A 14,688-nucleotide genomic window follows, 5' to 3' on the forward strand; every position below is an offset into this window, starting at 1 on the left:
ATATCAAAGGGTTGAATATATCACTTTGGAAATAGGAAAAACAAATAATGATTTTATTAAGGAAGATTTACTCCACTGTGTAACATGTACAAACTTCAAGTGAACTCTTGCAAAGTGTGTAAAAAAAACAACAAAAAACAACAAAAAACAGAATCTTGGGAAAAACTAGAGTTTAGAATCAGAATTGATTACCTGGTGCGTAATTAGAGCGTGGGAGTCCATCATGTTCAGTTCTAGGCCCTCTCATCTTTTAATTCTGTACATCTCCCCCCAACTCATCTCATTAGTTACTATCAAAGTGTAAATGTCAAACTGGCTTCATCCACAGTGCATACTTCTGAGTTCCAGACCCCTGTATCTGGCTGCCTACTTCATACCTTCAAAACACCGCAAACTCAATGTGTTCAAAATCAAAATTATGATTCTCTCCCTCCCAAAACCCCAGTCTTCTCTGTGAAGAGCATCACTATCCATTCTCTCACTTAAGCCAGAAACTCAGGTGATTTCTTAATCCATTTCTAAGCATCTCTGAAATCCAGCTACTTGTTTCCATGTGATCCCTCACCCTTATCCCATGACCCTAGTTCAAGGAACCCATTTGTCTTTCCTGGACTCTCCTTTTACCCTGCTAGAACTCATTTAACTGAACTACTAGGGTCCCCTTCCCTGTGATAAAGAAAGTAAGACACCTTTGTACACCTAAAAGCATTGCAAGGATTGACCCAACTGGCCTCCTCAGTATCATACCACACCATAATCTCTCTGCTCCCTCACGCTTCACTCCTTTCAAGCATTTTTCTCATCTTCCCTCCTCCCATCTAGGTCTTTGCACATGGTGTTCCATCTTCCTGGAATACATTGTCTATACTCTTGCTCTAATTACTTCCTTTTCATCTTCCAGATCCAGCTCTACCATCCCTTCCTCAGGTAAATCATCCCTAACTTTTGTCTAGATAATTTCTGTCCACAGGCTCTTAGTCTTGTGTATCTCTCCTTCCTATTCTAACAGCACTTGAGAATTTACAGTGGTTCATGTGATCGTTTGACTAAAATCAGTCTCTTCTGCCTGTCCATAAGCTGCATAAGGAGAGGGACTATGTCTCACCTTCCTCACCACTGTTACCCACATAAATGGCTACTGGATAGAGGCACACATGTTCATTTGAATGACTTGTTTCTCTTTAATGTCTGTCTGCCTGCTTTTGAGATACCTTTTACTTTAAAAATTTTATCACATTGTGTTACAATTATATGTTTAGTTATATGTATCTCTTAATACACTGTGAACCTTTGAAGACTGGGCTATGTCTGTTTTGTTCATAATTATATCCCCAGAACTTATCATAGTAGCATAAAATCTGATGTGCAATAGGCACTCAAAAAAATATTTGTAGAATCAATGAATGCTCAACCTGTGAGTACAGGGTCAAATGTATTTTAAAGTATTATGGCTCAAGTTATCTCCATGTTTCATATTAACTTATTTTGGTCATTGATGATATTGCTAGTTGACCTTAGTGTGCACATGGCCTGTTGTGTTCTTTTAAAGCCAACATGAGGTGGTCAGTCTCTGATGTCATTTGTATTTGACGTTTACGGCTCAAAATTCCGAATACACAGGCCTTTAAGAAACAGAGCAGAATAGGGGCGCCTGGGTGGCTCAGTGGGTTAAAGCCTCTGCCTTCAGCTCAGGTCATGATCCCAGGGTCCTGGGATCGAGCCCTGCAGGGTCCTGGGATCGAGCCCTGCAGGGTCCTGGGATCGAGCCCTGCAGGGTCCTGGGATCGAGCCCCGCATCGGGCTCTCTGCTCAGCAGGGAGCCTGCTTCCTTCTCTCTCTCTGCCTGCCTCTCTGCTTACTTGTGATTTCTGTCTGTCAAATAAATAAATAAAATCTTAAAAAAAAAAATAAAGAGAGCAGAATAAATAAACTACAATTATTGCTTATATTTGTTCTAATTCTCTTAAAGGTATAATATGGTGATTTTCCTGAGGTGCTAACATAAACAAAACAAATCAGCACAAGCATAGATAGAATTAGACTGAGTTGTAAGGGAAGCTTAGACTTTAAAGTGTAAATATGAGTGCTTATGGAGTGCAACCATTTTTACTGCTAGAACACTACTGAATTACCAAGGGAAAAAAAAAAAAGACCTCTGCTTAATAATATTCATGCCTCTTTAAACTCTCATAAGTGTGGGTCTCTCCTCAAAGACATACCATTGGAATTACCCAAATTCAAATGATTGGGACTGACGGGATATGTTACAATCACATTTTACATTATTATCCATTAAATAGCTTTGGATTATATAACACTCATCTGAAATATGCTGACAGTTATTCAGAAATCTAACTAAAACTTTTGATGAACCAGGCCCTACTTTGTTCAGTAGTTATATCTCAATCAGACAAGCTCGACTGTATAATTTTAGGTTTAGTCAAGATGAGATTTATGGGTATATCATATCCAAAGACTGCTGCAAAGAAAGTAAGACTTGAAGAAATGAGTTATTAATCTTTACCATATAACATTAACAAATGTCGTGTGGCTTTTATAAGTAGCTACCTAGAGGTAGTAGATTCATGAGCCCCCCAAAATAGATTTCTTCTTATATACCTCTGATGCTAGAAACATAATGAATAGTCACCTATTATTCACTTGTGAAATCCAAGCTTTTACTTCATTTATTAAATTCAAGTTTAGTACAAAATTAACAAAATTAAATAAGGACTGTCATGCCATAGTGAATGGGATTTTCTGTCTTGCTTTTCAACAGGGGTCTGTGAGTGTGTACATACATGTAAATGTGTGTGTGTGTGTGTGTGTGGTGACAGTGTACATGTTTTTCTTTACTATCATGAGGTACCATATTTACTATAAATCTATTTCTTGCTGAATATATTTCTGTTTCTCCTCTTGCAAGTAGACTAAACATGCTTATTAGGTAGTGCCCACGTTTGCTTGATTGATTAGCTTGGCTAGTCAAATTAATGGTGATAAAAAGTCTTGTTATTGAGATAATTGCTTGTGTGATGTTTGCCGTCACTTTTTAGTTTGGAGTTTCAAAAGGCCGGTACCCAGAAGGTGTTTTATCTCCTCCCAGGTCCTGTGCCCTCAGTTTAGATAAGTGGTCTCCAGGTGGATAGTGACATGTGGGTCATAGACCTGCTTTCTAGAGAGGAATGACTTTCCCTTGGGACTAGCTTTAACAAAGAGCAAACTCTCATTAAATGTTAAACTCTCAGTAAATGTTGAAAGAATTAGCTGAGGGCTTTTATCATCATCTTATGGTTTCTCTATAAAAAGATAACATTTTAAAAGAAGCTTATATATATATATGTGGGAATCATGTTTATAAGTTTTTATATGATGTACAGCAGTATTAAGGAGATATGATACAAGCAGACAATCTTACAGATACAGAATCACAGGGTTTGTTGGAGTCCTTCAAAGATTTTTTTGGTGCAACTACCTACTTGCTTCTAAAATTTCTTTGTACATTATACTCTCTCTGTTGTTATCCACTGGATGGGATATGAAACCCATACAAGAACTAGGTCAAAAGACTACAGTATAGAACACTGAAAAGTAAATTGGAGGAATGAACTCATGTATCTAGGAGCATAATTTGAAAGCCACTCTGTGAAAATAAGAATGACTCCACGTGGGGGCATAGAGAGTCCTTCTAGCCAGCACTGCATGGCTAGCCCACATTACTCCACAGTCTTCTACCTACCAGGAGGCCTTATACTCAAATGCAAATAGGGTCACTTAATAACATTTTGTTAATCCTAATTAATTCCTAACAAAATCTTCGTTGATGTATAAAGTTGAACCCTCCCAAGCCTCATCTAAATTCTACGACTTCAAAAAATTTTATCAGACATCAGTTACCCTAAATCGTTTCCTCTTGTTTCACCTGCTATTGTCAAGAGAATATAGCTGACTTTTCTATGACATTTGGCTGCTTTCTCCTGGACCTCCCATCAATTCTCTTAGTAGTCAGGATTCCTGCATCTGTTCTAGCCCAAGAACAAATAGAAAAAGGATACACACACACACACACACACACACTCACATACACTTTGCATTTGTAATGTGATCCCCCAGTCATCATGTTTCTTGCAACCAGGAGAATGCATTTTTTTGCTTCCTGACCAAATCCTTCCCTTTAGGTTATTGTATTTGCAGGAATTTGTGTGATTCTAATTTTTAAAAAATAGTTTACCTGTTAAGCACATTGTCCTGGTTCTCTTATTAGTGGATCTAAGCATTTTTTATAGCTCACTAATACACTATACCTAATTTCTTGAAAGACCCCATCCCTTTATTAGAACATGAAAATCTAAACTACATTTGAAACATTAAAAATGGACTTTTTAAGCTAATTTTTTCATTTTATTAACTCCAAGTAATGGAACTTTTTTAAACACCTTATTTTCTATCTAATGGTTAGTTTGAGACCATTGTGTTGGGGTGATGGCCTTACCAGGTGAGCCTCTGGGTTAGTCTATCTAAAGATGGAGTCTGCTGTGTAAATTGCTTGGGAGGCTGTGAGTGCTATCTCAGGGTCCAGTCAGATTTGTACAAGGGTATGTATTTGGGCTTCTCACTGGAGCTGATTCATATTATGCCTTTGATCAGAAATAAAAATAGTGTTTGTTATGGTACATTGCCTAGATGATCCCTTTCATAAGTGAGCCACTTTTCCCTCCACCTGATCCTGTTGTCCTCATCCTACTGTGGCTGAGATTCTGAAATCAACCCCCAACAAATCTCCTGCAGGCATGTCTCAGAGTATATTTCCTGGGTAACCCAACTTAAGGTGATTTTTTTTTAAATATAAGCATATGAAGAATTTCTTTGCCTATTTTACAAAAACTGCTATTGGGATTTTGTTCAATATTTTTAAGTCCTCCATGAAAAAATCCAGTTTATAAATTCTCAGATATTATTTGTAAAAATATTTGTCTTTCCTCAGAACTGGTATGATCTAATTACTTAATAAGAAATATATATTAGGTTGACCCATATAGATTAAAAAATATATATATATGTACATATATATATATATATATATTTTTTTTTTTTTTTAATTCTCCTTTTTCCTTGGCTGCCAGGATGTTCATGGGTAAGTTTTTATACTTAATTGAAATTTAATCTTCAGCCTACATTTCCTGGTGTAAATATCTCTTACCACATTCACACTTCATATTTATTTATGATGTCTTGGAAAATAAGGAGACTATAAATATATTCTTTTAAGTGAAATAAAACAGATTTCTGCATGCAGGCATTAGACTCAGCATGACCATGTCTATGTTTAGTTTCCAATGGCGGTATATCCTAGTGGTAAAGCTCAAGCATAGTACTAAGTTCTGGGGATATGATTTACTTATTTGTTTTCATAAGCAAAATTCCTTTACATTTGAATGGTCTCAATCTCTTTGACAGTCCAGTGAACCAAATCACAGTCTACAGCTGCTCCGGCTTTCTAGGTGAAGACTTTGACATTCTGGTTATGGTTTACCAGCTCTTCTAGTAGATTCCCAAAGCTCTCTGGGGTCATCATAGTTATTCAAATGCTGAACTTCAATGATTCATTCATTCATTCACTGAACGCATGTAGATGCATTTTTAATCACCTGCTGGGTGCCATTCTCTGGGTTATGTTCAGGATGTATGGCAGGAAAACCGTCAGCAAGAAAAACACAGTCCTTGCCCTTGGAGATCTTGTATTTTTCTTCCCTGTCCAAACTCTGACTAGACCGCCGTTCTCTGAAGGCAGGCACTGTGCTGATTTCCCTTCTGCCTTCGATGTACCTCTCAGCACACAGACACTTGGCACTCACAAAATATTTCTTGAATAAGTGGATAAATGAACAAGGGCAACCTATCATTTCATCTACTTCATCTCACAAAATACTGGGATCTTCAGTAAGGGAAAGCCCGTAGTTTCATGGCTTTGTCTTCAGATGCCGGGCAATTTAAAAGTGTTTAAAAATGGGCTTCACAAGGGGCACCTGGGTGGGTTAGTCAGTTAAGCATCTGCCTTTGGCTCAGGTCATGATCCCAGAGTCCTGGGATCCAGCCTCATGGGCTCCCTGCTCTGCGGTGAGTCTGCTTCTCCCTTTGTCACTCCTCCTGCCTGTGCACTGGTGCGCTCTCTCTCTCTGTCAAATAAATAAATAAATTAGTTTAAAAAAATAGGCTGCACATGGTTTAGCTGCTGCTTTACACTTAGTTGTCTCATTGTTCTGATAATCAGTTCATGATAGGAGATGATGGAGATTTTCTGGGGAGTACTTTTTTCACATTCCATTGTATCTTTCCTGCTCCACTAAGCTTTTAGTCCCTTATGCTCGCTGTACAGATGTTCTGTAGATGGGGTCCCAGACGGTCCTCACTTTTGCCCTCTAACCCATTGTAATTCTCTGTAAACAAACAAACAAACAAAAACCCCAAAAGACAAAACGACAAAAACTCAGTAATTTTGGCAGAATTAGAGTTAATCCCATTTTATGTTTTGCTTCAACTCTATAGAATGGTCTGCAGAGGATATAGTGGTCTTGTTTTGAGAAAGGAAACTCTATTCATGTGAGTTCTTTTTCACAACTAACATATGTGAATGCTTCCCAACTTTTTTTTTTTTTTTTTTGAAAAACAAATATCTCTATTTGGCTGCAGATATAGAAGTTTGTTTTTTGTTTTTTTAAATCTACTTATTTGACAGAGAGCAGGAGAGAGAGTGAGAGAGAGCACAAGCAGGGGGAGCCAGCACAGGAGAGGGAGAAGGAGAAGCTGGCTCCCCACAGAGCAGGGAGCCTGAGGCAGGGCTTGGTCCCAAGACCCTGGGATCAGGACCTGAACCAAAGACAGAAGCTTAATCGACTGAGGCACCCAGGTGCTCCTTTCTCCCAACTTCTTTTCTTCTTTCTTGTTTTCTTTGATCTTTTCTCTTGAGATTTCCTTCCTTTTCCCCTGTTCAGGGCCATTTTCTTCCAACACCTGATTTAAAACCACTTCCTCTTATAATTCATTTTTTAAAAATCCACTGCTTTTTGTGGCATTTTTAATTCATTATATACATCACTGAGCTTTTCCTTTGCACTCCAGTCACTTCAATTATTTACTCAGGAGCCAATAGTGCACAGTGTTTAGGTAGACTCTGTATTCCAGCTCTGCCCCTTACTAGCAGAGTAATGAGAGGTGTGTTATTAAATCTCTCTGCTTCTGTGGCTTTATCTACATACGGCAGTGGGGATACTAATGATACTTCCCTCCTAAAGCTGTAACAAAGATTAAAGGAAATAAGGAATGTAAATATCCTGGTACCTGTTGCATGTTATTATTATCATTGTTGTTTTTACTGTAGTTGATATTAATACTGCCTAACTACATCATAGGCCTGTAGAGCCCTGGGATCACATTTACGACTTCTCTTGATGTAACACCAAATGCAATAAGTACCCTAATGAAAGCTCTCAGAGTCAATGGATGAAAAGTAAAAAATGAATTAGTTAATGAATGTTGTAAATTCTGATTCAACATACTTTTCTTAGAACAAGAGGCATTTTCCTTTCCTGGGGATACAATGCTCTTTAGTCTTCAATTACATCGTATGATTTGTAAATCTGGAGATGCTATTTATAATGTATATTTTGTAAATGTACACAGATTAGAAGGATTAACTAAAACTGTAAGATAATCTAAATAGCTACCCTAGAAAAATTATCACTGGCATTTTAATGAAATGTTATTTTACAACTTTAAAGCTCATAGCAATATAATTAGTAATATGTATAATCTTTATTACCAATCTTAATCTTTTTTATATGACTGAAAAATTATTTTATGGTACTACAATTAAAATAATGCTAAAAATGTCAGCATAACAGAATTAGACTAAAGTAACTACTACAATATTGTACCCCAAACCAGCTAATTTAAATGCAAAATACTTTGTAAAGGCTATTTATCTGGGCTAATGCATGTTAAGGGATTTAAGGAGTAGTTTGTGTAGCTGAAATAAAAGGAAAAATAAGCACTGTACAGCAATCTTTACTATTGTTTAACATGAGGGAAATATTAAATAGGTTTATATATAGGCCACTTGAGGAAAATGTATTAGAAGCCACATCACAGCATAGTAAATATAAAGAGGACTGGCAGGCAATGCTACTTTCAAAGTCTTTTATAGGAAAAGCTTGACATGGTTAAAATTATACTTCTGCACTCCATGTTATATTGTTAACTGTGATAACTAGCCAGAATTTTTGAAATCCCTTTTCAAAACACAGGACAGTTGTTTAGTTGGCACATGACACTGGTTAGCTTTTTCTCTGAATGCTTCCTATGATTCATAATCATCTACACAATTATTACTAAGTGAGAATATAGAAAGCTTAGAAGTAAGATTATGTATGTATGTATATACCTATGTAATCTCTACACCCAATGTGGGGCTCAAACTCACAACCCTGAGATCAAGATCAAGCCAGGTGCCCCTAAAAATAAGATTTTTAAAAAATAAAAATAGGATGTGCCTGGGTGACTCAGTTGGTTAAGCATCCGATTCTTGATTTTGGCTCAGGTCATGATCTCAGGTTTGTGGGATAAAGCCCAGAGAGGGCTCCGTGCTCTGCCGAGAGTCTGCTTGAGATTCTCTCCCTCTCCCTCTCTGTCTGTTGCTCCCCCCACTGGTGCTCTCTCTTTCTCTCTCTCTTTCTTTTTCTAATAAATAAATAAATAAATATTTTTTAAAAATAAAAAGTATAGCACAGAAATTTTTAAAATATGGAAAAAATTACTTTGATTACTTAGATTTCACCACCCATATCATACTTAATATTTTGTATATATATTTCTAGTTTCTGTTCATCATGAGTAATTTTTTAAAATATTTGATAAAAATGATTTGTGATTATGTCCCATGGAATATTTATATGTAATATTTAAAAATCCAAGAAATACATATTATATGAAAATTCCTCTATTTTCCTTCTATTATTTTAGGCCTCCTTTTCTAGAACCTCAAAATGTATTGCTACTTATAGATTTATTCTCATTTTTGGTTCAGTTACCTGTTATTTTGAGAGCTGTTCTTAAACACTTGGTTACCATTGAAAATGTTTTAGTAAGTTTAAGTTACTTCTTAAAAACTGTCATCTATTAGTAGGGTATGTAAATTATGACAGAAGCATAAACCGTAAATTCGAGAGAAGGAGATGTTGTAACGTGTCTATTAACATAATTCAGTTGTTGAAAGTAGAACTCTGATTTACCAGGTGATACTACACATTGTATTTGTTTGACTTTTATTCTGTAGGTCTCAGCACATCTGGAAAATCCTGCAAAATCCCAGCTACAGAGAGTCCAGAGACAAGTAAAACCCTTTATGACCCTTGACTACCAGCTTGTCAACCAGACTCCTAAACGGTCACACCCTCCAGCTTCAAGCAGTGCGCTTCTGGTGCAGCAACGACACCTATCTCCCGAGAGTGACACTGGCTTTACTGGAAATCCACTCACCAAGTTACTAACTCTTGGGAAAGAAGATGACAATGTGGAATGGCATGTATGTCTAGTAGCTACTTATGAAAATATATAATCAGCTTTTGAAAAAAACTGTAGAGAAACTCTACATTTTTATAGTAAACATTCCAAATGCAAATGTATTTAGCAAAAGGGATGTCTTAATGTATTCATTTATAATAGTTAGTTATTCACATATTGATTCCTCTGCATAATAAAATATAACAGTTCATTTCTCAATACCTCCTTTCAGTTATGCATCAGTGTGAGTCAAAATGGGCTCTAACAGTCATTTATGTTAGAAAGATTTAGCTTTGTAAGGATTGTCTGGTATATTTAGTTAAAATATTTATCGGTAGTTGTATTATCTTAAATACCCATTAAAATAAAACAGGAAGAAGTTGTTTAAATAGCAGTCAACACGTGCTCTAAAATAAGACTAAAAATGTTATTGCACTTAATGTTTTATGGAATTACATTTGGATTTCTTACTATTAATTATTTATTCATTCATTTCTATTTTCAACAAATACTGTCTACCGTTTACTAAATAACAGGAACTTAGAGGTGCCAGGGGTATAAAATGAATAAGAATGTGTACCGTCATGGAATTTATATTTATCGTGACCTGCTTATGAATGAACCTTCGAAAAGTACTGAAGAATGAATTGAACTGGCAAACCACCAGAACTGGGAAAAAGACTTCCTTTAATATCTCAGTGTAGAAAAACAGCATTTATAGCTGAGCTTTCTATTCGTTTCCTTTTCTTTCTTTCTTTTTTTTTTTTTTTTTTTTTTCCATTTGATTTGTTAGATGGAGCCATGGTCCTGTGATCTCCTGTGTTTAATCTTCCAGTCTACATTCCTGATGATTATTACTGATTTCAGGTTGCTGCTTTTTGCTATGAAGTCTGTAGCCTCCAGTCACCAAAGAGTAATGCTCAGTGTCCCATTATGTGAATTCCAAAGTGGTAGAGGAAGATTTCACTTTTTTACAAATTTTACATTTATCAGGCAAAGGGAAAATAATAAGTATCTGGTAGACTGCTTAATAAAATAGAAAACAACCACAAAATAGGACTCATTGAAATCCAAAGCTGAGCATAAAGCTCTACATGGGTATTTACTGATACTTCTCAATAGTGACTATATAAATAATTGTTTAAAAAAAATGTAAGGTTAGTTCTCTAGTCACTCTATGAAGAGCGTAAAAATATATGTAGGATGAAAATCATCTGTATAGTAAATATTAGAACTCAACCAACATAATTTTTCTTACTACCACCTTCTTCCAAAGTTCATTTCATTGTGTGAAAGATTGATTTCTAAGGGGAAAAAGCAAATCCCTAAGGATTTGCATATGCCAGTCAGTTCCAGGCAAAACCCAGAACACGATATTATGTATCTTATGAAATATGTTTTCTAAAAAATAGGAAAGGATAAGTAACATATATCAGTGTTCTCAGTTTTTCTTAGTAAATGTTTTTATTCCCTAGGCACACAACTTACATTTTCTTTCATAAGAATTTTTTACATTATAAAAGAAATCTATGTGGTTTTAGTAGTCTTTTATGTGGTGCCTGTCAAAGGAAGCTGCTAAGAAGGGCTGAATGCCCCAAAGGTGCAGAGCTCTGGGGGCAATGTGCACATTAGGCATGGATTTTTTTTTTTTTTTTTGCTATTTTTTAAACCATTGTACCTTTGGCTATGTAAGTAAAGTTTCTTCTATAGTTAATTCTACTTAATCATAATTTTTTCAGTATGTTGTAGTTTTCATCAGTGTGTGTTCTCTTGAAGTCCACTTCTTATGTGCACGTTTTCACATTCTGCCACCATTCACGGTCTTGTTATCTTTCACAGCTAAGATGTATCCTATGTCATTGAAAATTCATAATATTTTTTGATTCATGGGGTTAGAACCACCATTTATTTACTAGCTGTGTGGTCTCAGTCCTTAAGCTCTCTTCCCAGCATTCCTACAACTGGAAGAGCTGCTTGCATTTTTTAAAGGTCCTAACACGAAGGCAGAATGGGGGCTCAGGAGATGGTGGCTATTGCCATTCTTTGGCGTTTCTTTTTCCTGAGCTTGTCTTGCTGGGACATCAGAAAACATTTCATTAATTCAAAGAAGAAGTCAGATATCATGGCTACTACAGAGTAAGTCTATAAGAACATCCTTAGTTTCAGGATTTGGGGTTGGTATTAGGAGTAACTTGGTGACTAATGGTCTCTGAGACAGTAAAATACAAAATCAAAAGAAGCGTTCTATAGCCTGGGCCTTTCCAGAGGATAAAATTTGTACTCCTGGCACAGAGGACCCTTCCATATTTAACCCTTGCCTCCTGATCCAGACTTATTGTTCAGCTGGCCCATGGCACTCTGTGCTTCAGCCATATGGGTTCACTAGTGGTTCTCACAGTGGCCGGGTTCTCGATTCTTATGTCATTTCTTTACCATCTACTCATTCAGTCTTCACCATTTGTCGAGATTCTCAGTCTCTCTCCAAAATTCATCTCCGGTTTCTTCTCTAAGGTGCTTTTGCTGGTAGTTCCCTGTGTAGAAAAGCATTTATTCTCTGAATTTTCATAGTAACACCCATATCATGTAGATAAAAATTGCATTTATCACAGCATTTTCATAGCACATGCTATGTTTTAATTATTCATTGTCTTGTTTTCCTACCAACTGTAACTTCCAGGAGTTATAAGTTGAATGGATGAGAAAAAAAATTAGCAAATAATTATAGTATTATGTAGCAAGGATAATGGTACAGATAGGAGCATGAAAGTGCTGTTCTTATTCAGAAATATCAATAGTAAAACTTGGAGAAAGTGGCTAGTAGAACATTTACACAGATGAAGTAGGATGAGTGGAAAATAAAGATGGGGAAGAGCAGGAAATGCAGTGAGCAGAAAAAGGGAACAGGTGGTAGCAAAAGATGAGACCAGAGATGTGGACAAATCACAGAAAGGCTGGTACTCCATGCAAAGAAATTTCAAATCCTGGGAAGGTTTAAATGTGGGGCCTGGAGTGACATAATCAGATTTGACTGTAATATCATTCTGTCTGCTATGGAGGAGAGGAATCCTGGAGAGAGAGGGCCAATTGGCAAGTTACTTCTATAATGCAATGAAAGGTAATGAGACCCTCTATCAGAACATGCTAGAGTTGGGGTATCTCAGAGATCACCATGTAGAGATGCCAGTGACAGCTAGAGATCCAAGTTTGCCTCAAAGAGAGTGATCTAGACTGGAAAAAGAGATTGAGAGTTGTCAGCATGGGGTGAGGGAGCGGGGGACAGGGGGACACTTAAAAGTTCACGTGAGAAAGAGAGCTCCTAGAGATCAATGAAGAGAGTAAGAAGAGCAATGAACCAAGGATGGGATTGAGCCATTAGCAATATTTAGTGGGTGGTCAGAGAGGAGGAACTATAAAAGTAAAATAAACACATAGCCAGTGTGCGGTCATCGAAACCAAAGAGTTAGCTTAAAGAAGTTAGTTTAAATGAACTATGCACTCAAGTGTGGTAGCCAACTCTAGCAAAATAAGGGTTGATAAATATCTTGAGTTTGGCTGATAAGCAGTCAAGAAAACAACAACAACAACAAAAGGAATTTCAGTAGGATGGTTGGCAGAAACCATTCTTCCACCTTGAATTCAGAATTGACAGGAGGTGGAGAGGTTGAAACCTGGGATGTTTGGGATCACTGGGCCAAAAGCTAATAAGGCAAAGACAAGAGAGAGAGTCATAAACTGAAAATTGTTTAGTTGACTTGCAACAGGCTCTAGATTGGATCTAAAAGGAAGATTGTGTTTTGGTCAGTGAGATCATAGAATTTAAGATTTTAGAAATGAAGTGGTTTAGAGGATGACAAGACTCAAGGCCTGTGCTGAAGAATAGGTGAAAGGAAGGCTAACGTCAGATTTACAATTTTGAGAGAAGTGAGTTAAAATATTCAACTGCAATTGTTGATTTACTTTTCTGTAGAATTCTGACAGGTTGCTGCCATAGATATTTCTAAATGCATATCAATTTATGATCATTTGGCATTACTTTTCCTTTAAAATTTTATCTTGATTCTTATATGGCCCAATATTAACATTGCTACTGTGTTTTCCATTTGGTCATATTTGGGGTACAATTTTCACTTTATTTTCAATTTTCTCTTATTTTGTTTTAATTAACTATTATAATACTTTTTAACAAATCCAATTTGAGAGATCGTTTCTCAAGCAGTGTGTTAGCTCATTTACATTCCTTTTATTACTTCTAGGATTTATTACTTCTTTAATATTTTAAAATTACTATACTTTGTTTCATTATTTGTTTTTTTTTTTTTTCTATCCTCCATTGAGCAGGTCTTTTTTCTCTCTTTTCTTTTTTGTTAGTCTAATTTTTTAAGATGCAATAGTTATATCTTTTCCTATATCTATGTCATTGTTCAGCAAGATCTATGTCATATCCTTAAGTAAAAATTTTCCTTAGTATGGTCTTACCGCCTTGTTCTCACCTATCGTCCTATATTGGGACTTACAGGATCTCTCTCTTTCTCTCTTCTCTCTATCTATATTCTTGTTTAGCTCAAAAAAAGTTTACTTTTATTTACTCGTTTTTCTTTTTCTTTTCCTTTTTCTCAGAAGATTGATTTATTTATTTTAAAGAGAGAGAGGAAGACAGCGTGCACGCAGGACGGGGGTGGGGGTAGGAGGAGAGGGAAAAGGGGAAAAGCAGACCTTGAGATCAAGACCTAAGCTGAAATCAAGAGATGGACCCTCAACCAACTGAGCCACCCAGGTGCTCCTATTTACCCATTTTTCATTTGTATAGATTTCATTATTTTACTTTTCATCTAACTGGAATACTTCCTGGAAGAGTGTTTTTCAAAGGCCTTTTTGCTGTAAAACTTTTGAGTATAGAATGCCTTAGAACAATTTTATTTCGCCCATGTACTTATGGGATATTTTATTGGTTATAAATGTTTAGGTTCAAAGTTCTTTACCTTTAATACTTCAGTTATTATCATGTCTTTGTTCAAATATCAGTAAGTCCTTCTCTGACCATTTTCTAAAATAACACTCATTCCCATCAAGCTCTCTCCCTACCTGATTTAATTTCTTCAGACCACCGTCTGTTATTAAGCTGTTTCTTGT

At 36.3% G+C, this 14,688-nt stretch overlaps 1 protein-coding gene across 3 annotated transcripts in view; it reads left to right on the plus strand.

The window, feature by feature from the left end:
- The window catches only part of TFEC (transcription factor EC), a 122,599-nt gene that overhangs the window by 74,984 nt on the left and 32,927 nt on the right, over positions 1-14,688 (plus strand). For all 3 annotated transcript variants that reach the window (XM_059396532.1, XM_059396530.1, XM_059396531.1), the window contains one exon: positions 9,332-9,580. In XM_059396532.1, the coding sequence (XP_059252515.1) occupies positions 9,332-9,580 (249 nt within the window). The remainder of the gene's footprint in view (positions 1-9,331; positions 9,581-14,688) is intronic.

This window comes from Mustela nigripes, chromosome 4 (assembly GCF_022355385.1).
Source record: "Mustela nigripes isolate SB6536 chromosome 4, MUSNIG.SB6536, whole genome shotgun sequence".
NCBI lineage: Eukaryota > Metazoa > Chordata > Mammalia > Carnivora > Mustelidae > Mustela > Mustela nigripes.